At 46.6% G+C, this 25,857-nt stretch overlaps 3 protein-coding genes and 1 non-coding gene across 4 annotated transcripts; 2 read left to right on the forward strand and 2 right to left on the reverse strand.

The window, feature by feature from the left end:
- Positions 1 to 5,708: 5,708 nt before the first annotated feature.
- On the reverse strand, positions 5,709 to 5,869 carry LOC124705033. The gene has a single exon (XR_007003882.1). It is a non-coding gene; the product is annotated as a U1 spliceosomal RNA (small nuclear RNA).
- Positions 5,870 to 9,544: 3,675 nt separating this feature from the next.
- Positions 9,545 to 12,159, forward strand: LOC124696336 (probable arabinosyltransferase ARAD1). The gene is made up of 2 exons (XM_047229067.1): positions 9,545 to 10,471; positions 11,352 to 12,159. The coding sequence occupies exons 1-2, from the start codon at positions 9,545 to 9,547 to the stop codon at positions 11,865 to 11,867; spliced, it is 1,443 nt and encodes a 480-aa protein (XP_047085023.1). The 3' UTR covers positions 11,868 to 12,159.
- Positions 12,160 to 15,016: 2,857 nt separating this feature from the next.
- Positions 15,017 to 15,703, forward strand: LOC124699291 (40S ribosomal protein S16-like). The gene has a single exon (XM_047231614.1). The coding sequence runs from the start codon at positions 15,017 to 15,019 to the stop codon at positions 15,461 to 15,463; it is 447 nt and encodes a 148-aa protein (XP_047087570.1). The 3' UTR covers positions 15,464 to 15,703.
- Positions 15,704 to 19,513: 3,810 nt separating this feature from the next.
- LOC124703264 (oxoglutarate dehydrogenase inhibitor-like) lies at positions 19,514 to 20,884 on the reverse strand. The gene is made up of 4 exons (XM_047235485.1): positions 20,545 to 20,884; positions 20,366 to 20,433; positions 20,063 to 20,273; positions 19,514 to 19,959 (listed from the first exon to the last, which is right to left on the reverse strand). The coding sequence occupies exons 1-4, from the start codon at positions 20,789 to 20,791 to the stop codon at positions 19,826 to 19,828; spliced, it is 660 nt and encodes a 219-aa protein (XP_047091441.1). The 5' UTR covers positions 20,792 to 20,884; the 3' UTR covers positions 19,514 to 19,825.
- Between the last annotated feature and the right edge of the window lie 4,973 nt (positions 20,885 to 25,857).

Genomic DNA, 25,857 nt, shown 5'->3' on the forward strand with positions numbered 1-25,857 from the left:
GACGGAAAAGTAAAAAAAATAGGCAGGCCCAACTTAGTCAAGATTCAGAGAAAAGAGGAAAAAGATTTAGGCATGAAAGGAAGTTTCTTTGTATCCACATAAGAGGCTGGATTGAGAAGCACTCCTTTCCAATTGACTCTTCAGGTCTTGTACCACTTGCCACTTGCCTGTGGGGCAACTGTCATCTAGTATCTCTTAGAGATCTATGACTCTGAACGATAGCTCATGTGCTACAATTCATCTGGTGACAGTGATGCTATTAGGTGAATCTTCAATACTGTAGCATATGCTTTCAGTACACCAGCTAATACATTTCGTGAGGGCACTCCATCACTCTTGAGATGCAAAATTTACCTGTAGGTTTTCGAAAGAGACTCTTGCATGCTTATTATATGTGAAGCATGCATTTCATGGAGGGCAATCAAACTCTCTTGGGATTCGTGAAGCTTTGGAAGTTGGTTAGCCCCTTGCAAATAAACTCCAATACTACGGATTCTATCTCGTGGAAGCTCACCGTTAGTGGAAGTTACTCCTCGAAATCGGCGTACAACATGCAATTCTTGGGACATCCTAATTCTTCTATGCCATTGGTAGACGCTAGGGTTCTACCAGGTCTAGGACGGAGGTTGTATGGGTGGAAGGGAGGGTGGCGAGACTGGAGGCGCGGACGTCGGCGACTCGGCGCCGTGGCCGCGCGTGAGGAGGAAGGCGGCGGTGCGCTGGAGGCGGCGGCTAGGGTTTAGGGATCTCGTCTCCTGAGGGAGACAACAAGAAATATTTTATTGATTGTCATAAAACAAAGGGGTACATGTGTTTATATAATAGACTAGCTACTCGAAACCCTATATAACTTGGGCTAAGCCCTTAATTCGGTCCACTATTGGGCCTCTTCCGTGCATACTGGAGCCCGACCATAACAACCATCCTTAGTCTCCAGACCATGGGCTCCCCCGAAGTGCAAATTATTTGCTTGATTGATCGTTCAAAATAGAGTTTCGACGGTGAATAGACTTGAGAAAATAGGGTGTCAAAATTGTGGGCGATGCCAGCTTTGTAATAGAATCCATGTCTCACATTCTTTACAAGCGTCGCTTCACCACCAGCGTGTGGTCAATTGTGAAGACTTGGCTCGGGCTACATGATGTTGATCCAAGCTTGTGGCATTTTAGAGCTCCGTCGAGGAGTGGTGGGTTGAGGAGATCCACAAGCATGCACAAGGAAGGAAGTTCATGGCCTCGCTTGCGATGTTGGTTTCTTGGGAAATTTAGAAGGAACGAAATGCTCGTGTTCCGAAATAGTGTTTCCACCGTTACATGCTTCTTGCAAAAATCAACGAGGAGGTGGCAATGTGGAGCTTGGCGGGAGCAAAAACGTTGAGTAATGTTACAGCGAGAGTAGGCTTATTCTTTTGGCTTGACCCTCGGGTCAGGTTTGGGTTTGTAAAACTTCTTAAAAACCTCCGTCTTAATCTATGGAAATGGAAGTCTTTTGCCTCGTTTCAAAACAAAAATCCTTCTTGGGAGATATCTTCAGGAAAAGATAGTGTATAGTAGTAGGACGTGAACGGCTAGAGCACAGCTCTGACCACCATGGCAATATAGAAACGTCACTTTCAGGGGCCAAACTTGTCTTTCATAGTGGAACTGAGAACATCTCCAGTCGCGTCCCCCAAACCGTCCCCCAAAGGGATTTGGGGCGTGCCAGACAAAAAAAGAGTTCCAGCCGCGTCCCCCAAAGCCCATTTTTGTCCGACGCGGCCCGATACGGTGTCCGGCGCCCCGAGCCCATCCCCGTCCCACAGGGGACGCTCCGGGGACGCCGGACACAACGAAAAGCGAGGCCAACCGACGCGGGCCCGACCCGTCAGCGGCACGGAAGGCTAAAACCCCGTCGCCTACCTTTGGTCAAGCGACGTTAATGGCGTCCCTGTTTTCCCGGGCGACGCAGGGACGCGTCTCGTCGTGCATGGCCGCGTGGCCGTCCGCGCCGGAGTTATTGCGTGCAACCACCGCCGCCGCCGCCGTTTTAAGACGCCCTGCGGTTATCGCCGCTCACCATAATCCTTCTCGTCGCCGCCGCCTCCCCTCCCGGATCCTCTCCTCGCCGCTCAAAAAATGTCGAGCTCGTCCTCCCGCAAGATCGCCGCGGCGAACGGCCGGACGCGGCAGCCTCACCGTGGCGGAGGCGTGGGCGCCGTACCACGCCCGTATCCGGTCCCGCCGGACATGCGGCTGCCAAGCGGCCGGCGGCTGGAAGATGGCCGTGAACGGCATTGGCGTTCCGCCGCCGCCGAAGCCGAAGACGGACCAATGGAGGGACCCATCAAGGCCCGTCGGGCTCAACTCACCGCCGAGGAGCGGTTGGATCCGACGTGGGCGGTCAACGACAACGACGCCTGGTGGACGACGTACTTCCAGGAGAAGTACGACGTCGAGATGCACATCACCGACAACCTCGTCGGCGGCCCCAACAGCTGGAACAGGGAAGGCCGCGCCCGTTGCAGGGCGTTCGGGCGCACCTCGAGAACGTCATCCGCGGCCTCCGCAACGGCGCTCCAAGGCCGGAGATGCCGTCGTCGCCGCCGCCGTCTCCTCAATGGCAGCCGAGGAGGACGACGTACTCGTCCTCCTCGCACTCTTCTTCCTCGGGACCGGCGCGATCGACGCCGTCCTCGTCGTACCGGTCGGCGCCCTATGATGCGTGTAATTGACAGGTCCGTTGGGAACCCTAAGAGGAAGGTGTGATGCGCACAGCGGCAAGTTTCCCTCAGTTAGAAACCAAGGTTTAATCGAACCAGTAGGAGTCAAGAAGCACGTTGAAGGTTGATGGCGGCGGGATGTAGTGCGGCGCAACACCGGAGATTCCGGCGCCAACGTGGAACCCGCACAACACAACCAAAGTACTTTGCCCCAACGAAACAAGTGAGGTTGTCAATCTCACCGGCTTGCTCGTAACAAAGGGTTAACCGTATTGTGTGGAAGATGATTGTTTGCAGAGAAAACAAGTAAAACAAGTATTGCAGCAGATTTGTATTTCAAGTATAAAAGAATGGACCGGGGTCCACAGCTCACTAGAGGTGTCTCTCCCATAAGATAAAAGCATGTTGGGTGAACAAATTACAATCGAGCAATTGACAAATAGAGAGGGCATAACAATGCACATACATGGCATGATAAGTATAGTGAGATTTAATTGGGCATTACGACAAAGTACATAGACCGCCATCCAACCGCATCTATGCCTAAAAAGTCCACCTTCAGGTTATCGTCCGAACCCCTTCCAAGTATTAAGTTGCAAAGCAACGGACAATTGCATTAAGTATGGTGCGTAATGTAATCAACAACTACATCCTCTGACATAGCGCCAATGTTTTATCCCTAGTGGCAACAAAGACAACACAACCTTAGAACTTTTCGTCACTCGTCCGTGTGTCAATGCGTACATGAACCCACTATCGAGCATAAATACTCCCTCTTGGAGTTAAAAGCAAAAACTTGGCCGTAGCCTCTACTAGTAACGGAGAGCATGCAAGATCATAAACAACACATATGTAATAACTTGATAATTAACATAACATGGTATTCTCTATCCATCGGATCCCGACAAACACAACATAGAGTATTACGGATAGATGATCTTGATCATGTTAGGCAGCTCACAAGATCCAACAATGAAGAACAATGAGGAGAAGACAACCATCTAGCTACCGCTATGGACCCATAGTCCAGGGGTGAACTACTCACTCATCACTCCGGAGGCGACCATGGCGGTGTAGAGTCCTCCGAGAGATGAATCCCCTCCGGCAGGGTGCCGGAGGAGATCTCCGGAATCCCCCGAGATGGGATCGGCGGCGGCGGCGTCTCGCAAGGTTTTCCGTATCGTGGTTTTTCGCATCAGGGGTTTCGCGACGGAGGCTTTAAGTAGGCGGAAGGGCAGAGTCGGGGGGCTAATGAGGGGCCCACACCACAGGGCGGCGCGGGCCCCCCCTTGGCCGCGCCGTCATGTGGTTTGGCCACCTCGTGGCCCCACTTCGTATGCTCTTCGGTCTTCTGGAAGGTTCGTGGCGAAATAGGCCCCTGGGTCTTCGTTTCGTCCAATTCCGAGAATATTTCGTTACTAGGATTTCGAAAACCAAAAACAGCGAGAAACAGGAAGTGGCACTTCGGCATCTTGTTAATAGGTTAGTTCCAGAAAATGCACGAATATGACATAAAGTGTGCATAAAACATGTAGGTATCATCAATAATATGGCATAGAACATAAGAAATTATCGATACGTCGGAGACGTATCACCCTACACCGTCCCCAAACGGGAGGTCAAGGAGGAGCCGGCGACGCCCGTCAACACGAGGCGTGGCGGTAGCGGCAGCGGGCGGCAGCAAGGGAGGCGCGGCGGCGCCCTCCTCATCCCGAAGCCGGAGGTGAAGGAGGAGCCGGAGTAAGCTGCCGCAGCGGCGCCGCCGGGCGGAGTACGAGCGGCAGCAGCGGCTCATCGCCGCAGCGACGACCCCGAGGACCGCCCGGGGCTGCGGGCGGCGTTCTTGGCGTCCATGGACGACAAGGACGCTCGGAGGGGCGACCTGGACGCGGCGATCGCCATGTCCATCCGCGACTCCGGCAAGCCGTCGGTGGACCTCACCGACGACGGCGAGGCAGGACCAAGCGGCTTGGTGAAGGACGAGCCCGTCGACGAGCGCGTCAAGCGAGGAGGTCGTCACCGACGAGATGTACAACTTCCAGCAGTACTACGACGCCTCCGGCCGCCGCAAGTGGTTCTAGATTAGGTTTAGTTTTAAAGTTAGTCAAATTTTGTTCGAATCTATGTAAGTTTGGACGAATCTAATTGAATCTAGTTAAGTTTAAAATTTGCGAAATTTTGTTTGGGGAACGCGACTGGGGAGCGACGTCCCCCAAACGCGGCACGAACGAAACACGTCCCCCAAACGCTCAATCCGGCGCGGTTTGGGGGACGGTTTGGGGGACGCGACTGGAGATGCTCTGAGGATCAGGATTTCAGAACGTCAGTGGCCAGTGCTCTCAGGAATGGTACATGTTCTTTGTTTTGCTTAACTGGATTTGTTTGGTGAAAAGGGAGCAAATGTCTTCTACGGATTCCTCAACCACTGTCATTTTCTTTCTCAGTTCCTCACTTAGCGGAAAGTTCAGAGTCCTCACCGGAACCACGAATCATCGTTATGATTTTGGTTTCCTATGAACTGAATTCAGATAAGACAAGCGGTGGAAATTGCAGAGGTGTATGGTGGGAGCTCTTTTAAGACGCCCCGACAGAGTAGAGAGCAAATCTTCTAGGGTCTAAACCGTTCATTGGCATAGAGTAAGTAATATGATTTGACATCTAGAGCTATGGATACACCCTTGTTTGAACGAGACTGAGTGCTGCCGGATCCAAGTAAACTATTTTCTCTGAAGCAAAGGTGAGTATTTAACTTCACGTGGTGCGCGAGCATTTTATCAAACACAAGGCAACAACAGTTTGGAACGAAAAAATAAGACCGAAACTTAATTCAGAGAACTGCAAGGTCGAACGAAGAGGCAGAGATGGGCAGCAAACTGACAAAGAAATGACCGCAGGGAGAAATATGGCAAGGTATCAAAATTTAGTGTACTTACTAAACGAATTTATTTGAAGGACCCAAACGTTACTGACAGAGAAAAGACGAAGGACCAAGATTTAATTCCAAAGTTTGGCAGGGGCCGCGCGAACGCGTACCCCCTCTAGCACAAATTATGACGTCCACTCTCCCGCTTGGGGAGATGGTAGACCAACGCATCCACCAAGTGCAATGTGGACCATTGATCTAGACCACGGACCTTGCTGATCGTCCGTCGACCCCGTCCAGGTAAGTATGTTGCAACGTTGGCCGTGGAGCTGCTTATGGGCCACTTCTTTTGAGCTTATGCTTATGGAGAAGCCGGCTTATAGATTTCGGTGGGGAGAAACTCCGGTGGAGAGAAGCTCCCTAGAAACAGTTCACCCCCTTCTTTTGGGCTTATGAAGTTTAGACTTGTTTGTGTGTAAGGTCTTTACTGCCCCTAAATTTGATGTGTAGCTTATTATTGTTTTCATATTGAGATTTTCTATTTTAAGTAATACATAGAATACACACCAGTAGAAAAATCATTTTCTGAATATTCATACTATGTGAAGTTGTAAAATAGAATTCTTCCAAATAAACATGGCAAGATCAAATCTGAACATTACCAACATCCTGACACATGGGAACTTTTCCAAATCTTAACAATCTGAAGCACGAATCTTCTTACAAATACACAGTACTGGAACATTAGCAGCAACAACGAGTATGGTCAGAAGTAGGAAGCGGATCTCAAGGCCTTCAGGGCTTCAAGCATAGGCGGAGGTGGAGCTCGACGTCTTCGGTAGCCGGCGGCAGACCGCTTCAGTTTTCTTGACGGTCAGCTGGCGGGGGCGGAGCAGAGAGCTCATCGCCGGCGGCGGTCTGCGGGTGGAGAGGCGGGCGCCGTCCTTCCGCAGGTGGAGACGCGGTTGGAGAGCTCGTCGGCGGCCGGTCCCTGCTGTGGGTGGAGAAAAAGTGGCCAGTCCCTGATGGTGGAGCTTCCAGGGCGCCGGGGGTGGAGCTGCGGCGGCGCCGGGGGTAGAGCTGCGCCGGCGGCGGCTTCGTCCATGCGATAGGAAGATAGGAGCAGCCGAGCAGGGCACGATGCGGGAGTTGGGGCTGAATCGTTTTTTTCTTTTTCTTTTTGTTACATGCCGAACCGTTATGTGAAGCAGAGTGGCACTTGGCTGTAATTTGGACGGAACAGAGGGGCAAATCTATGTACCGTTTGGGTTTGTTGAGCCAGAAGCTCGGGAAACTGGTCTGGAGCAGTTTCTGCAAATTGCACTATGGGCTGGCTTCGCGGTTGAAATAAGCCCTCCAGAATCTGGACACTTCTTTTGGGCTTCAGCTGCCTGGGACCTCGAAGCCGCTCCAGAAGCCCAAAAGAAGTGGCCCTATATAGCCTCCTCACCCTTTGGAATCTGCCTCACGCAGCGAGGTGGGACTAAACCTCACGAACGTTGCGCCTGCGCGCGCTCGTGCACAGCTGCAGCTCCACTGCCCTCCTTGTTGGGCCGGTTATTTTCTGGAGGCCCATAATGGTTCGGCCCTTCTGCTTGTATATTACGAATCTTCGATGGCCTGTTTAGTTTGGCAACAGATTGGTAGGTTAGCATCAGCGGGTGATACTATAATGCCAGCTAACAAAGTGTTCTCTCCAATGTCAAAAAATAAAATAAAGTGTTCTCTCCACATCCTCACAAGACAAAATTGTGTTGTACTCCATGCGTAGTGTTATTCGAGCCTTTTTTTGCACGGTGTATCAAGTTTTACCCGTACTATTCAGCTGGATTATGAATCTGCTTAGGCTCTACAACTTGCTCCATTTCGTTTAGGCTTAAGCTTCCCTGGATTAAAGATGAAAAACGATTCCAGCCCTTACCCAAGGACAGAGAAAATACAATGACACTATCAAATTACTGTGTTGCAACCTCGGGTGTGGGAATTCCTTTTTTTTTTTTGAAAAAAACAAGGCAAAAGCTTTGCAAATTTCATTGATCAAGGAGAGTTTGAAGTACATCCAAAGCCAAGAAGGCAAGAATACAAAATGATACAAGTGACTACTCTCGCGACATGATAGCGTTCAAATGGTGTGCCCCCACGACACCCCAAAGTGAGCATTCCGTTTAATTGCCAAAATTATAACAGAAGGCATGGTTGACAAATTTCGTAAAATTCTAGCATTATGATCGTGCCATAATTCCCAAGCGGAAAGCAAGACCAAGGAAGATAGGCCCTTGCGTCTCTTCCGATCGACCCCCACAATGGAGCACCGCCAATCTTTAACCGAGACGAAGCTTGTACATTGATCGATGTTGAAATCCACCAAGATCCAAGCCAAACACTAATGCCGGCGTGAGTACCTACATTGGAATAGAAGATGCGTCGTCGTCTCCAGCTCTCGCTTCCATAGTTGGCAAAGACCACAACTGGGCCAACTGCGATGTACTAAATGGTCAACCGTCTACACCCGCTTTTGGAGGATCAACCAAGCAAAGAACTTGCACTTTGGAGGTGCCCAATTCTCACATACCCCCGGCTTCACGAAAGAAGTTGGAGCTTCTTCAAATTGCCAAGTAATCTGAAGCCACGGAGTAAACACCATCGCTGGTGAGCTTCCAAGAAACGGTGTCCTCGTTAAATTTTATCCCTTGGAGTTTGCTCCACAAGGTGTAGAACTCAGTGATGTGTGTTTAAGTTGGGAATCCAAAAGTTTTGTTCTAGGGCCTTGTGGACTGAAAAGTTCTTCAACTTGGAGATTTCAAGAATGGAGGGAGCGTTGTCCTTTGGCTTGAACACGTCCAACCATGGTGAGTGCGAAAACTTGGCGTTTTTTCCATCTTCGATATTAATGTTGATGGAATCGTAGAATAAATCCATCTCTAACTTTTCACACAGATGCTCCAATCCCATCCATGCTCTTTCTGGGTCCCTCCATTCTAGCCAAGCCCATCTTAACCTCAAAGCGCGAGCAAGTTTCTCAAGGTCCAAAATACCGAGCCCTCCCAAGCTTTTTGGTTGGCACACCACATGCCATTTGATTTAGCATTTTCCGCTGTAGACTTTACCCGAAGCCACCCGAAGAAACACCCTCTCAAGCTTTAGCATGGCCGTGATTGCCTTTGGGGGCGCCAAAGCGGTTAGGTGTGTGTGTGTGTGGATAGTTTGTGAAGTGGTCACCGACTTAATGAGGGCTGCCCGACCGACGACGTAACAAATTTTCGTTGACCAATAGAGAGTTTGCTTGACATTGTGTTCACAATAAATTGAAAATTCGCACTTTGTAGGCGATGTACCGAGAGCGTAATCCCCAAATATCTCAGTTTGGCTCAACACTGTGCTTGTCCTTGGCGGCCCCAACAATGGTGTTTATTCTACGTCTAGGTCAGATTGGTTCTGCTCCAATTCCAGCCTCCACGGCCATGGAGGTTTCCACGAAAACAATGTGTGCTTCACTGCTTCTTATAGTTTTTTTGCCTTTTCGGCTATTTAACGAGATAACTCTATTTTTCTTAATTTTTACCTCCCTTCCAAATAAAAGTGGTTACATATTGAACTTTTTTTAGCAGATCAAACTTTGCAAATTAGTCGAAAACCAGTTTCAGAATTGACATGGAGAAGATTTGTCACTAGTCGCAGTCGCAGGTAGGCACCGCCAGCTGTTCCCTGTGGAAGGAAAAACAAAATGAAAAGAAAGAATTCGGGCAAGCTACTAGTCGAGAGTCCAGTAGTCCAGTAGCGGGAGGTCACGTAGCTTTCATGGGCCAGTCCAGAAAGCACACGAGTCGCTCCAGCTCACCCACCTAGAACCAACCAAAATCCCCAGACCACGCAAAAAAACCCAACCTTTGCTTCCCCCTTCCGCTTCCCATCCCCTTCCTTCCAATCCAGCCTCAGATCGACGATCCGCCATGCTCCCCCGTGCGCCGCCCCGGCCATGACCCATGGCGCCGCCCCGCGCCAGCGCGCTCCTCCTCCCGCTGGCCGCGGCCACCGTGCTCGTCGCCTCAACCATCTTCCTCTTCGCCGCCGCCGGCACCAGCCGCTGGCGCCCCGCCGACACCGGCCTCCCCGTACCGGCAACACACGCCGACTTCTCCGCCGTACCCGTGACTCTAAGGGCGACCTCCGCCACCAAAGGCCAAGAGCTCTCCTTCCTTGACGAGAACGGCCGCCCCGACGATCCCAGCTCCAGCTCCAGCTCGGCCTCTGGAGCTGGAACTGGGAGATGCGACCCCCGCGACGCCGCAGTCAGGGTGTTCATGTACGACATGCCGCCCGAGTTCCACTTCGGGCTGCTGGGCTGGACGCCGGCGCCGTCCGGGGACGCCGGCGCCGTCTGGCCCGACGTCAGGGCCGGCGCCGCCCCGCGCTACCCGGGCGGGCTCAACCAGCAGCACAGCGTCGAGTACTGGCTCACGCTCGACCTCCTGGCGCCCTCCACGTGCGGCGCCGCCGTCAGGGTCGCCGACCACCGCGACGCCGACGTGGTCTTCGTGCCCTTCTTCGCGTCCCTCAGCTACAACCGCCACTCCAGGGCCGTGCCGCCCGAGAAGGTCAGCAGGGACAAGTCCCTGCAGGAGAAGCTCGTCAGGTATCTGGTGGCGCGGCCGGAGTGGAAGAGGTCGGGGGGTGCCGACCATGTCGTCGTCGCGCACCACCCCAACAGCTTGCTCCACGCCCGCTTGGCGCTCTTCCCGGCAATGTTCGTGCTCTCTGACTTCGGCAGGTACCACCCTAGGGTTGCCAGCTTGGAGAAGGATCTCATTGCGCCCTACAGACATATGGCCAAGACGTTTGTGAACGACACTGCCGGGTTTGATGACCGGCCGACTCTGTTATACTTCCGGGGAGCCATTTACAGGAAGGAGGTAATAACTCTGCTTACTAATCTGGTTCTGCACACCATGCTCTTATATTTGTATAACCTATGAGACTGTGAGACGTCTATCATAACGTAGTAATTTTGTACTGCTTAAATTCTCACAGAGGCGTATTCATCCAAGTAGGTTCAGCTGATGGGAGAGAGTTACTTCAAGAAATTGTGAGCTTTAGATCGAGAGATATGAAATATGATAAATGCACTTTGCTAAGACTTAGTTTCACAAGTTAGGAATGGTCCTTAGGTAAGAGCCTTCAGGGGCTGCTTGGAATCGGTGTAAAATTTGTGTGCGCACTGCACATCAGTATTTAGCTCAAAGTTGAACTAAATACCGGTGGAGGCACTAATTTTACACCCATTCAAAGCAGGGCTAAGACTTCAGAATTTGAGCTTTGATGTGTTCAAATTTTAACTGCACAAGAAGCTGCCATAGCACTACTACAACGAAGTGACATAATTTGAGCTGAGTTTGATGGCACCAACTACTGCTAAACCATGTACCATATGCCCCAGATGTTGTTCCTGAACGCACATATACGAATTTGATATGTTGTTGCAGTCTAAAACTTAGCCACCATCAAGGTGGCTCCTATTATTATATCGCGCTCTTAGTTAATTAATCGATAGCCAGCACCTTGGTTGAGAGGAATTACATGTACTTTGAGAATCTTTAGCCTTGTACATGAACTAAAACATAAATTGTGGACCTTCTTTGGTAGATAGATGCAAGTTCTTATTTAAAAGGCCATATATATCCATCATACATGTAGAAATGTGGAATATCACGTTGCAAGTTTTAGTTGTATTCTGTCTGCAATGAAAAAACCAGTGGTTCATGAGGTATAATATATTACATCATCCTTTTGCAGGGAGGAAACATTCGGCAGGAACTGTATAATATGCTCAAAGACGAGAAGGATGTACTCTTTTCCTTTGGAAGTGTCCAGGACCATGGGGTCAGCAAAGCTAGCCAGGGAATGCACTCATCCAAGTTTTGCCTAAATATTGCTGGCGACACCCCTTCCTCCAATCGTCTATTTGACGCCATAGTAAGCCACTGTGTCCCTGTTATCATAAGTGATGACATTGAGCTCCCTTACGAGGATATCCTAGATTATTCCAAGTTCTCCATCTTTGTTCGTTCGTCTGACGCCGTCAAAAAGGGTTACTTGATGAAACTGATTAACGGCGTAGACAAGCGGCGATGGACAAGGATGTGGAAGAGGCTCAAAGAAGTGGATAAACATTTTGAGTACCAGTTCCCATCTCAGAAGGATGATGCGGTCCAGATGATCTGGCAAGCATTGGCTAGGAAGGTCCCTTCGATCCGGCTGAAGGCACATAGGTTTAGAAGATCTTCAAGATCTGAAAGAGGAAGCAAATAAACAGAAAGGAGGTGTATGTATCTTATTTTTAGGCTAACACAGCATTTCACTGATACCGACAGATCAGTTGCATATGTCATTGAGCTTATGAACAAAATCAGGCATACTGCTATAAAAAGGAAGATTGTAATCTAGAAGATTCAAGTTGAGTGTTACTTTTACTCTGGAACATGGACCGATAGGTCAGGATTCATCGGTCCAGCTGATTGTATGCTACCAAGGCAAATGTTTTATTGCTTCTGTAACATGTATTTTGAAGTAAACTATAAAAAAGAGTGTTGTTAACTTGTTATGCTTTTTTTTATCATACCGTGACCAGAATAATTGGCCTCACATCAATCTCTGTTGCGTATTTCTTTGTCTCAACTCTCAAGAAGAATCCAGGATTCAAAATGGTTAATCAAAGCGTTTACCTTGATTTTACTTCAGGAATTAGGACATGCCATGCAACCACTCCAGAACTGTTGACTGATCCATTGACAATGTCGTCCCAAAATGAGGTAAAGAACCCAATGCAAACATATTTCACGCTTCTCTAAACATATAACTGGAAGATTTAGAAGTCATGGAAGAAATCTATGGCGACACATTGTATCGTATAACAGCACCTCTTAACATGAAATTGTTAGGGCATGGACGGACAACTTATCAGGAAAGGAAATGAGCGATGTTATGCTGCTTCTGACCATACCGTGACCAAAATATTTGACCTCATATCAATCTTTGTCGAGTATTTCGAATAAAATGGTGAACCAAAATGTCTACCTTGATTTCACTTGAGAAATCACTATATGTCCGGCAACTACTACAAAGTTTAAGAGACAGTACATAGAACCAGAAATCCCTTACTCACAGTTTTAATAATCATGGAAAAAAATTAGGTGAAAACTGAAAAAAAATTCCCGATAAAGGATGCTTTATTAAAGTAATTTTTTTTTGAAACACATGGTAGCACCACATCACTTAAGATGAAATTGATTTAGAGACACTCCACAAGGTTAAGCTGAGCCGAATTATACAAGGACTTAGGAAACATACACAACTGTATTCCAATAAGCGACTTGATACAGTATTAGCAGGGTGCAATACAAGATAGCACTTGAATACTCAGCCTACATGCAGAAGTTCAGAATTGCATATATCTGTTTCACAGTCGGCAACCAACAATTAGAAATAGAACTCCCATGTGGCTTACCAAGAAATCTAGACAAATTGCCGACTAATTCTATATTTTCTAACTACAGCGTAGAGGCCATGCATCCAACTGAGCATTCACCCACCCAGACTGGAACACCATCAGCTTCTTGGCTCGCAAAGTGCATTCAAAGGGTCAACTTGCAGCATAACAACCCCATTTCTTTCAAATTTCGGAAAATTATCAAGCATCCACTTCAGATTACTTGCTACTCCCTATTAGATGAGAGAGAGTTAACACCATGAAAACAAAACACTGACCATACACCGTCAACTTAAATGAACTGACAGTAGCACATAAAAACACTTGCAACTTGACTATACCTTGGAACAAAGATCAACAGTTCAGGTTTTGTCAGTCCAGTCGTATGCAAGCTATCAAGCAAACTTTTATTGCTTCTGGTTAACATGTTTTTCTTGAAGGAAATTATAAAAGAGGGAGCAATGTTATGCTGTTTCTGACCATAGTGTAACCGAAGTAATTTAGCTGATGACAATTTCTGTCGACTACTACAACGCTTAAAAGACATTTTATGATCCAGCATACCGAACATGTTTCTTCAGTTTTAAAATCATGGAAGAAATCTCAAGGGTAGAATGTAAGAACACGCCCACCAACTAAAAGTCAGAAAATCAATAACTATAATTCATACATTGAAACATATAGTAGCACCACCTCTCTTCAAATGAAATTGAATGTAGTATGGATGGACATTGTTCATATATACTTCACAATGTTCAACCGAGGTGCAAGTATACATGGAGTTAGCAAAAATATTAACTAACTGCTTTTCATTGAGCGACTTGCTCCGATTATGACTAGGTTACAAGCAAGATACTCAGCCTACAATACAGTAAATAATAATCCACTACATCCTTCTTCTGCTCCAGAGGTGCGCGTCTTGTCAATAAATCCAAATCTAGACAAACTGTGGTAACGCATCCAGCTCAAACTTGACCCACGCAGCCTGGAACACCATCATCTTCCTGGTTCCCAGAGGCACCTTCCTTCTTCAAGAGTGCAATCAAAGGGTCAACCTGCAGCATAAAGATGACATTTCTGTCTTTCATAAATCCGTAATCATTTAGCACTTTATTCAGATAGCTCGCTGTTCACACCAAGAAACAAGCAGATTAACATACGACAGCAACTTAAAAATGAACTGGCAGCATAAAAAATCGCGGCAACAAGCATTTGAACCATCAAAACAAACGTGCAGGATTTAAGAAAAAAAACCGAGGACACAACTCAAGAAACCGATTACAACAATTTCCTCACGAAAACAATATGAAGCCCAGACTCAACACAAGAGAACCGAACAAATAAAATCGACCCAAAAGAGAAAAAAAGAGAAGTTTCTGAATCTAGAAAGAACAAAGCAATGTTGTCTAAAGGAAACGAAAAAAAACTGGAGATTGGTGCTGTTGGTAGGGTGAGCCCGCGCGGCCATCATCGCGCGCGCGCTCCGACCGCGGGCAGTCGTCATCGCTCGCCGCCGGTGGCTGCCGCGGACGGAACCGCCGCCGCCCTCCCCTCCAACAGAGCGCGCCACCTTCCCGCAGGCCCTTGGGAGGACTGCGGTGGCGGCGCGGCTGAGGGGAGAAGCGACTCCGGCCGCCGCCGCGGCGCCGCCAGGCGGGCTCGCTCGGATAAGATCAAGTAGTGTTCGGGTCGAAACCCTAGCCCCCTCCTCCTCCCACCACGTCCTCTTATCATCCGACTTCGAACGCCCATAGCCCACAGAAAGCCCATCCAGTTAAAGGCCCATCAGAAGCCCAATTAATCAGTATCGGCCCATTAGAGACCCAATTAATCAGCCAGGCCAAAACCCTAACACCCCAGGCCATATAACCGCTCTCTCGTCCATTCCATCCTCCTCTTCGCCGCCTCCCAAAACCCTCACCCGCCGCCGCCGCGCCGCCGCGCTCCCCGCAACCAAGCTGCCGGAGCAGCCATGTCCGTCCTCTCCCGCCCGGCGCCGGGCACCGTGCAGTGCTTCGGCCGGAAGAAGACCGCGGTCGCCGTGGCGTACTGCAAGCCGGGCCGCGGGCTGATCAAGGTCGACGGCGTGCCCATCGAGCTCGTCCGCCCGGAGATGCTCCGGCTCAAGGCCTTCGAGCCCATCCTGCTCGCCGGCAGGTCCCGCTTCAAGGAGATCGACATGCGGATCCGCGTCCGCGGCGGCGGCCACACCAGCCAGATCTACTCCATCCGCCAGGCCATCGCCAAGTCGCTCGTCGCATACTGCCAGAAGTACGTCGACGAGGCCACCAAGAAGGAGGTCAAGGACATCTTCGCGCGCTACGACCGCACCCTCCTCGTCGCCGACCCGCGCCGCTGCGAGCCCAAGAAGTTCGGTGGCCGTGGTGCCCGCTCGCGTTTCCAGAAGTCGTACCGTTGATTGTTTTTTTTTGGGTATGGTGGCGCCGGTGGCGCAATCCTCGACTGTCTATCTATCTACTATCGAGCAGTTTAGCCCATGTAGTTTCGCATCTTTTGGACACAATGAATAGGGTATGTGATGTTCTCTAAGACTCGTGAGTTGCCTATGCAATATCGTTTTGTTTCGTGCCTAATTGGACGGATTATGTTATTTCAATATTATGTTAAAATGATGAGACTGACTGTCCTGTTAAGTTTCCTTCATTGTCTCGGCATGTTTATGCTTAATTATCACTAGTTGAATGATCTGTCATTTCATGGTGGAAATAGTAGAGGTCTAGTTTCATTTCTTGTCCTGATTATTGTTCACTGCTGCTTCAGTTTGCATTTGAGGTTGAGCAATTATCCAACTATATGCTAGACTAGCGATATTACTTTCTGTATTTCCCCATTTCACTATGCCAAATGGTACTTTGCCAAGTCAAATATTTGTCAACAATCCAAACAATTGCCAATTGTTCTTGGTTTCCAAACGAAACGTAGCAGTTAGCTTCCCTCTTTGAGTGATCACTTGTTACCCAGTTGTATGTATTGTTATACCTTTGCTGCTTAGATAGTATAGTTGACTCATAATTTAGTTCCTTCTATTTTTTTGTCCGCTGTTTATCATGCTAGAGCTCCTGCACGGTGCTATGATTCTTCTACAGAAGGTGATTCCCAAATATCTGTCAACAATCCAAACAATTGCCAAATCTTTTTTATTGCCAACCGAACATAGCAGATATAGCACTTCGATTCCTCATTTGAGTGATCACTTGTTTACCATCTGTATGTACTGTTATACCCTTGCCGCTTCAATGGTATAGTTGAGTCATAATTTAGTTCATCTTCTTCCTTTCTTCTGTCCACTGTTAATCATGAGTGATCTACTGCATGGTGCTATGATCTGTGTAATGAAGGTTATTCCCAGTACTTGTCACTCATCCGAACAGTAGCTTTTTTTTTGCCAAACAAAACTTAGTAGTTATGGCTGTTAGCTTCCCTCAACTGTCCACTTGCATTCCTGTTCTATGTATTGTTATACCCTTGCTGCTTGGATGGTAATAGTTGACTCTTCAACTGTTCACTTGCATTTCTGTTGTATGTATTGTTATACCCTTGCTGCTTGGATGGTAATAGTCGGCTCTTCAACTGTTCACTTGCATTCCTGTTGTATGTATTGTTATACCCTTGCTGCTTCGATGGTAATAGTCAGCTCTTTAACTGTTCACTTGCATTCCTGTTATATGTATTGTTATACCCTTGCTGCTTGGATGGTAATAGTCGGCTCTTCAACTGTTCACTTGCATTCCTGTTGTATGTATTGTTATACCCTTGCTGCTTCGATGGTAATAGTCAGCTCTTTAACTGTTCACTTGCATTCCTGTTATATGTATTGTTATACCCTTGCTGCTTGGATGGTAATAGTTGACTCATAATTGAGGCCCTTTATTCTTTCCATTGGTAATTATGCGAGGGCTCCTGCGTGGTTCTATGATCTGTGTACAGAAGGTGATCGATTAACACAATAAATTACTGCCTTACCCTGGTTTGTTTTGGTGGTTCATTTCAACTGTATGCAGCTTGTGCCATTGCTGTTGTTTTCAGTAAAGTAGTTATACCTAGATTAGCTTAGCTGCACAGCATATTGATGTGTCTCATTGGCAACTATTGGGCATATGCAATGCAGTCGATATCTTAGTGTACAAGGGGATGATGTGTTGCACTAGTTTATGGGACAAACTGCTAGACAGTGATTTTTAGAGCGTGTGACAGGAGCTCCAGAAGAAATAGAATAAGATGTGCTGATATTTTGAGGTTACATGTTTATTTGTCAAGCATTTAGACCATATATCCTTTTGGTTTTGTATTGCGCCTGCCATTACTTGTGGATAACAGTTAGCTCATTAGACAACGAGCTTCTATTTTGATGCTTTGTTTTGCTGTTCTATTCTGGCATTGGATCTTCATGCAGAATAATAAACTCAATTAGCTGCAGTTAGAGAGCCCTTCAAAATGAAGTATGGGATAGTCAAGTTTTGGTTTTGTCTTCATTTGTGACTTGAGCAAAACCTGATGAATATGCTTGTTCTACAAGTACTCCTCTGTTTGGTTTTAATCGATGCTAGGGAGAGAAGAAAGTAAACTAGCGATTGCTTTGCGCCGAGTCAATTAAATACGAACAGAGTAATACAATACATTTTTGCAATGCTGCATTTACCGTTTATTTGGGACATCAAGTTTCCTCCTTTCTAGCTACAGATATACATCTTCCCTCTTCAGGTGTTCTTGTATGTATTGTTGTACCCGTACTGCTTAGATGTATATTGTATAGTCGACTCATAATTTAGGCCCTCTTCTTCAGAGCATCTCTACTTGCCCTTCCTAAAGGCCCTGCTTCTTCTCCTTTTGCTCGCGCCATTCGTGGCCTCCAATTTGCTTTTTCGCGCCGGCGCGGCCCAACTTTCCATCCGGCGCCCCTAGGATGAACCCAGTAGAAAGGGAGGCTAGCGGGGGCGCCAGACGGCTGAAAAATCGCCACGGGCCAATCTTGGCAGCGAAATGTGCCTATATCTTTCCGCCATTTCCACCGCTTCTCGCCATTGTCGGATTTATAGACGGGAAGTGGTGGAAGGGCCACATCTCATACCCTAGTTCTACAGATTTGTCTTTCACACATCTCACCCATGGCGTCCGGTGATTTTTCTCTCACCCACGCGGAGGTGGAGGCGCTGAGCGCTTCCAACTACCCCTGCCCGTCGGGGTTCATATGCCCCACGGGCTGGCGCCTGAAAGCCGGTGGCGTACCGGTCTCCCTCGGCCCCCAAGGTGCAGCTCGATGCCATCACCCACCACTACTACGTCGAGCTCACCCCCGAGCAGCGCATGGATCCCCGCGGGAATCCTGACAACGCCTCCACTTGGGATGCCTTCTTCTCCAATCGCTAGGAGATGGAGCTCGCCAGGTACGAGGGGGATGGGCCACCTCCCATGTACAACAACGAGGCTGGCCGGCGGCTATGGTGGGGTAGCTAGACCCTCGAGGGTGTGATGAACCACATCTTGATGGGCGACTACCTCCGCCTGCGATACCCTCACTTCCAGCCGCCGAAGAAGGGCGGCAGCTAGCGCGGAGGAGGGCCGGAGGAGGGACCAGAGTGGAAGGCGCAGTACGCCATGGCCGCCAACGACTTTAGGCACCCAGGCGACCCGAAGGAGTTCCCGGGCCAATCTCGCGTGGTCATCCGTGCCTCCCTGGAGCCGCCACTACCGTCGCCGGTAGAGGCTGGCCGGTCCTAGTGGGAGAAGGAGGAGTAGGCCTACCGTGCACACTGACGACCTAGGTTGCAGCCGCTGCAGCCATCTGTCCCCACCGCGTGCGCTGCCGCCGCCTCTTCGGATGCAACCACCACCGCCGCCTCGTAGGTTCGAGACGATGACGAGTCCCCCGACGACAACGACGGCGAGTTCGACGACTTCGAGTACATGTACTATAGGCCTAGATATGAATATGACTAATGGAATAATAATAATTTTATTTCAAATGTACGTCATTTGTATGGGGTCACGGCTGGGGGCCAACCGGCCCCCATTTTGTATTAGCGCCGCATCCCCCATATGGGCCAAAAATCGGCATCGCCGGAGCCCATATGGGGGACGAGTGGACATGCTCTCATTTCTCGTGTTGACTGGTGATCATGTGAGAGCTCCTGCATGTTTGTATGATCTGTCTGCAGAAGGTGGTTGTGATTAACATAATAAATTGCTGCCTTTCCCAGCTTTGGTGGTTCATTGCAACTTGATTAGCTTATCCTTTAGTGTTGCTTTCAGTAAGTTATACCTAGATTAGCTTGACGAAACAAACATAACCTCTATTTCTTCTAGGGCTCCTATTACATGATCAAAATAACGTTGTCTAGCAGTTTGTCCCAGAAACTAGCGCAACACATCATCACATCATACAGTAAGATGTCAACTGCATTAGTATATGCCCAAGAATTGCCAGAGACCCAACAAAATGTTGCGGAGCTAAGCATTTGGACCATACAGCCTTTAGATTTTGTATTGCGCTTGGCATTTCTTAGGAAGAAACTTTGCTCATTAGACAAGGAGCTTCTGTTATGATGTTCTATTCTGGCAGTGGATGTCTGGGATGGTCAGGTTTCGGTTTTGTCTTGCGTTTCTGAGTTCAGCAAAACCTGATGAATATGCTTTACCTCTACAAGTACAATACAATTTTGCAATGCCTCACTCAGTTACCTTTTATTTGGGACATCAACTTTCCTCCTTTCTAGCTACAGATATACATCTTCCACTCTTATTTGGGATGTAGGGTTGTAGCTTAGCTTGTTTCTTCAGTTACGCTTGCTAGTACCTCATTGTTTACTTCCTGCTCGTCATTTTCTCCAGTCTCGTCTGGGGCAGGCACTTGGAAGAGTGCCTTTCTCGCACGAAACATTGCTAGGTGAATGTCACCTGTGAGACACAACAAAGCATCGATCAAGACCACCTAGAAGTCAAAGAATGCTAGTACTCCTATATGATCTGGAGGGATACGTGAACTGAGGTTAGTAGGCACCGAAGATTAGGAGGCTCCCGGAGTTGACGGCCACGGGGAACCCTGGCACCAGCTTCCTTTCGTTGATGTAGGTGCCGTTGGTGCTGTTCATGTCTGTCACCACCAGGCTCCCGTCCTTCTTCTTCTCCAGCCGAGCGTGCACGCCGGAAACCGTGGCGACGGGGATGACGATGTCAGCGCTCTCTGGAACCCTGCCCACGGTCACCACGTCCTGGGAAGATAGGGAGCATCACATTGTCAGCGGTAAACAACATCGACAATGGCTTCTCTGTTGTGGATGGCGTCTGTGGCAAGAACACGTACAGAAGAGGTGATCTCGATCGGACCGCGGCGCTCGACGCGGTAGCCGATGTGTTTCCAGTCGCCGTCACCTGAAAAATTAATCGAAGTCAATTGCTGGCTAGATGAAACACTTGAATGCGAGCAGGCATATCAATTCATTCGCGTCTAAACAAAGAAACTGAGAGACTGGGCTGGCAAACCTGCGGGCTCGAGAAGCCATCCTTCCGTCGACGTGCTGCCGGCGGTGGCGGCGGAGCACCTCAAGGACAAGCCCCTGCTGCTTGTGCTGGTGAGGTAGACTAGCTGCCGCTCTGCGCCGGTGTAGTAGCTGCTACATCGGTAGGGAGGAGGCCTAGCTGGCGCCGGGGAGCAGCGGAGAAGGGTCGGCGACCTCCTTGCGCCAGAGAGCGACAGCAAGGGGGAGGAGGTAGCGGCTGCCGCTTCCATTTGCGACGAACAGCAGCAGTCAGGGATGGATGGATAAAATTCGTGTGTTGCTCAGGCAGAGACTGGGACGATCATCACTGGAGGAGATAGGAGGATCCTGATTGCGATGGATGGGTAGGTCAGGTGCATGACCTCCTCGCTTTTCTCTGTGGCTGTGGTTAACTTCTTCTGTTTTCTTCTATCTCTTCCTCGCAGCAGAAAATCCTACTTGTCGTAAATCTTTGATGTGCAAGCATTAAAAGAAAACTAACAAAAGATTTTTTATTACAATTTTCGTGGCGTTGAGCAAGAAATTTCTTCCATACGTGTGTTGTTTATTCATGCAACAAGTGGCCATGGTTTTAAAGGTCATTATCCATGTCCCTCGTGACACTTCTCCCACGTTCTTCGTCTCCGAGACACGTTTCTTCTGTTCTAATCCACATCGCCACCTCCCACTCCCCTCTCTCCAAAAAACCCTCTAACGTCACTTGTCCACATTCATTGCCCTAAAATCGTCATGTTGGTGTCCGCTGTCTATGACTGTATCTAGTTTGGGAAGCCCGCCGCCATGGAGCTCTTTGTTTCCCATAACTATATTTATAACTTCAATTTTTTTTAGCATGAGCAATTCATAATGCACAATAAGTCTACTATACTTCATGGAAAAATATTTCCAAGTGAGGCTAGACAAGAGAAAAACAGTTATGATGATCTAAATAACAAGTATTGGTAGAACTATTCACCGATCATCACAACTTTTGTGTTGTATTTGTGCATCGAGAAAATGCCATCTCCCCGTGAAATTATGTTAATTAATAGTGCATTCTCACATCCACACATGAGATTTGGACGCCTACATTGTTGGTAATGTGAACGTCAAAGGCATAATTTGGACACTAGTGAACCAACAAACAAAATGAAAACCTTAGTATACATTAATCATTATTATATATTCTATTTACTTACACCTAAGATATATACAAGTATTTACTCTAGAAAGCTTTATCAACTTTAGAGCTCTCTGCCATGATATTTGAGGTATCTAAAATAGATACAACTGCATACATACATTTGTAATTCATATAAGTGGCACAAACAATTATAGGAAAACATGTTATTTCTCTTTTATTATTTCTCTCTAGTCTCGATGGATTTTGTCTAACCAAAAACTCTTAAGAGGCATTCAGGTTGTTTTTGGAAAAGGAAACACCAAATGTATTTTTTCTTGCAATGTATGTTTCGAATTAAGTATTAGTGATTTTCAGTTGTTGATGTTTAAATTTAGTGATGTACTTTCAATTGTAATCAGTTCTAGCTTCGCTGTGAAAAGACAAGCGTCATCATATGTTTGGTTATATTGCAAACAAACTTAAGTGCCAAACATTTCCTGTCAGTAATAGTCAAGTGTAATGGGGAAATATAAGCAACTCAATTTAAGATACAATGCCTGCAAGATTGGAAATGTTAGGACAAATAGCTATGTTTGCACATATCCTAAAGTGTATGATCGAAATCAACAACATAATAATCGATCAAACAATCATTGTCCCAATACTACTTTAATGGATGCGGACGATCTTTTGCGAGCCTTGAAAAGGAACATCCGAGATCTCAAGCAACAGGAATAGCAACCGCATTTCCAACTTGAATTTGCATAGATTATACAAGAAGAAAACATATGTTGACAGCTGCTAGTGTATTATTATGTTGTTATTTTTAAAGTGTAATAGAAAATTGTAATTGGTCATAATTTTATTCGAATGTTGCCACAAACAACTCGATGACATCTAGAACAATGTAGAGAAGTTAGATGACCATCATCAGCTAGGTAAGTGATGTTCAAAGTAGCACTTGACGTAGCCGTTGATAAATCCTATGTGTACATGCTAGTATGCATTTGACTATTTGTAGCATGGCTTGTCGCGCACACACACACACACGCTATTTTGTTTCACCTTATCTGGTATGCGAATTGCTTCCGATGAGAGTGTCGTTAGGGTTGTTCTAGAAAAAAAAAGATCGATCAAGTTGGCGTCTCAAATAAATTAATGTGTTTCTAGTGTGTGTTGATATCTATAGTTTTAGCATAGCTCTAGAAAATCCCAACATTCAGATCAAAGATGTCGTTGCACTTGACTAGCTATAGGTCCTATATGATTACAAACTCGAAACCTATACTTTACGTTAAAAAGTCATAATTTGCATTATAGAAATGGTATTCGCAGCCATGTTCATGTGTTACTTAACACAAGTATATATTACAAGGTCATGCACAGCTTCGTCGTGCCACTTTTGTTCTGTAGCGGTGGTATCCGGTGTGATAGAACAACGGACTACTTATGTGCCACTATTTTTTGGGGAGCGAAGAGATTTTTGCAATAAAATACAAACAAGTCGAAGGATTTCCTTCACACTAGAGTAAGCAAGGGAGCCAAACAGAGAAAAAGATATATATCCACAAAAAAACATAAAAATAGAAGGACTGAAATGCATACATACCATGGGGAGGGCCGAGGGGGGAACCCGGCGCATGAAGTCTTTGCCCTTTAGAAGTGCTCCCACTTTGTGTTACTAGTTTGATAATATGTTCATTGCCATATTTTATAATTTTCAAAACCGGGCTTTTGGGATGAGACCATACAACTCTAGTTTCCCTTGACATGCCACACACGTTGGGCATGTAGTTACAACTTCTCGTTTGAAATGCCACTAAAGGTTGATAGTTATTTTTTGAGGAATTACGACAGGAGAAGACTCCTAGTGTTCTTTTTATTACTCCAAAAGGCGGCGAAAATACTAAATGGAACCTGTGTAAGCGCACCCAGTTATGAAAAATTCAAAATAACGCTATTTCAAAGTTTAAAAGAAATTTGAAATAAAATTTGCATGTACACATTATGTTGATACTTACTCGTGTAAGTTTTCACGAAAAATACGATTATATGTGACCTACACAAAAATGAGAAAACAGAAATTCTTATTCCTATGAAGTATGAACAGTACAAATTCAGACATTATAGTGTCATTTGGATATTTTGTCATTTTTGGATAAGTCACATACAATCGTATTTTTTCATGCAAACTTAAACAAGTAAGTATCAACATAATATGTACATGCAAAATTTTATTTCAATTTTTTTGAAACTTTTAAATAGCATTTCTTTCAATTCTTGAAAGACTAGATGCGCACGAGGCACCCAGATTCCAAAAGTGCGTGTAGAAAAGGCGGGCACAACTATAGAATCACTATGAGATTCAAGGATGACCGGTTGCTGGAGCACTGACTAGCAGAATGCAACTGTTGTGAACATGCAAACATTGAAGATTCATCAACAGTTGCACGAGCACTGCGATACTTCGATACAGAAAGGTAGACCAGGCATGTCCAAACTCTGATTGTAGTACGTACTGATGCTCCATCTAGCGGAGAGATGACATCGATCGTGACGTCACCACTTTCTTCCTCTTTTTATCCCGGCCGAAACTCAAAACTGATTTTGGGTGTACAAAATATATTTTAAAAAAATTAAAAATTTGAGGAAGAAATTTCACATGTAGATGGACATGTTCTATGTGTGCAAACAAAGTTTCACTTAAAACCGACATTTTTTATACCTTGTGTAAAAAAGATATTTTTTTGGTGCTAAAATAGTCTATTTCTTTACACAAGGCACATAACATATTGCTTTTTGCTGAAACAATTTTGTGAGCATATAACATGTCAAGATATACACGTGGTATTTTTTTTGTACTTTTCTAATATTTTTAAATATGTTCAAAATATATTTCAAATAAAGGGTGCATGTACACCAGGTGCAGAAACATCCTGTCTATGACTATTTTCCTAAACATTGTCCAGTGTCAAATAATAGTAGTTTCACAGTAATTGAAAATATGCAACTATAGATGCAGTTTTACTGTGAAAGATCACATCATTACGATTCTACCATCTATCTGGAAAATCATCATCTCTAGCCATTGAAACTAGTGAAGATTATTTTTAATGTATACAAAGCACCTTTAAAAATATTTTGCATCATAGATATCCAAACAACCTACAACATTCAACTTTAATACAAAATTAAGTATAAAAAGGAGAATTGTATAAGCAATCCATTTTAGCATACATTAAATTTTCTTCCGCACAATCTTGCTAAATTTTCTTCTCCACAACCTCTTTTCCTGACCTCAAAGCAACTTTTTGGCAACCAAGGGTCATGATAGCTTCCACACTCATGCGTGTAAGCTGGGGCGGACCTAGGTTATGCCATCAGGGGTCATAAGACACCGGGTTAGACTTGATTTCCTTGGTAAATTTTATCCATTTACACTATATGACACCCCTAAATCTAGGTAAAAGATATGCGTGATTGATATAGTGACACCGGGTTGTTCTGGGTCCGCCCCTGCGGGTAAGTACGAGTGCATTTCTAGTATAACTAAAGGTCTTTTTGTGGAATACATATTATTACTTTCACTCCTCACTTGGTAGAACACCATCTAAAAAGATTGTAATAACATAATAGTATATTTTAGCAAAACATAAATTTAATATATAATACAATACTTTATAGATTTAGCTACTAACTATAATCGAAGAGATATAATGTTAACACTCATTTTTGGCAGGTAGTCAGCTAAGCAAGGAGAACCTGCGGGTGACTAATGTCAAGGCGGACGTTGTTGGAAGTAGAATACTATCCTAGTTGTATACGTCTAGGACTCTATATGTAAACGTATTGTATAAGCTAAACACCACATTGTGCTGTCCATATAAATAGAGATCAAAGGGACTCGGGATATTCAACCGAGTAGACCCTCTACCTGTTCGTTTTAAATGGTATCAGGCCGGCCTCTTCGCCGACAAAACTGATCGCAAACCCTAGCCATATCTCATCGCCTCCGCCACCCCTTCCTCGACCCCGATCGTCGTCTTCATGGCGTCGTCCTCCAGCCCACCATCCATCAACCTGGGGTCGCCCCCGTCCGACAAGTTGACGCGGGCAAACTATTCTGGGTGGCGTGCCCAAGTGCTACCGCCGATTCGCGGAGCTCGGCTCTATGGCCTCCTCACCGGCACAGAT

The sequence above is a fragment of the Lolium rigidum genome, chromosome 3 (genome assembly GCF_022539505.1).
Source record: "Lolium rigidum isolate FL_2022 chromosome 3, APGP_CSIRO_Lrig_0.1, whole genome shotgun sequence".
Classification (NCBI taxonomy): Eukaryota; Viridiplantae; Streptophyta; class Magnoliopsida; order Poales; family Poaceae; genus Lolium; species Lolium rigidum.

What these genes read in the sequence shown, in the direction of transcription:
- LOC124703264 (XM_047235485.1), bottom strand. Translation starts at nt 20,791, where the DNA reads ATGGAAGCGGCAGCCGCTACCTCCTCCCCCTTGCTGTCGCTCTCTGGC. An exon ending in ATGGCTTCTCGAGCCCGCAG is followed by an intron (nt 20,434 to 20,544) that starts GTTTGCCAGCCC and finishes TTAATTTTTCAG; the next exon opens with GTGACGGCGACTGGAAACAC. An exon ending in CGATCGAGATCACCTCTTCT is followed by an intron (nt 20,274 to 20,365) that starts GTACGTGTTCTT and finishes CTATCTTCCCAG; the next exon opens with GACGTGGTGACCGTGGGCAG.
- LOC124699291 (XM_047231614.1), top strand. Translation starts at nt 15,017, where the DNA reads ATGTCCGTCCTCTCCCGCCCGGCGCCGGGCACCGTGCAGTGCTTCGGC.
- LOC124696336 (XM_047229067.1), top strand. Translation starts at nt 9,545, where the DNA reads ATGGCGCCGCCCCGCGCCAGCGCGCTCCTCCTCCCGCTGGCCGCGGCC. An exon ending in GAGCCATTTACAGGAAGGAG is followed by an intron (nt 10,472 to 11,351) that starts GTAATAACTCTG and finishes ATCCTTTTGCAG; the next exon opens with GGAGGAAACATTCGGCAGGA.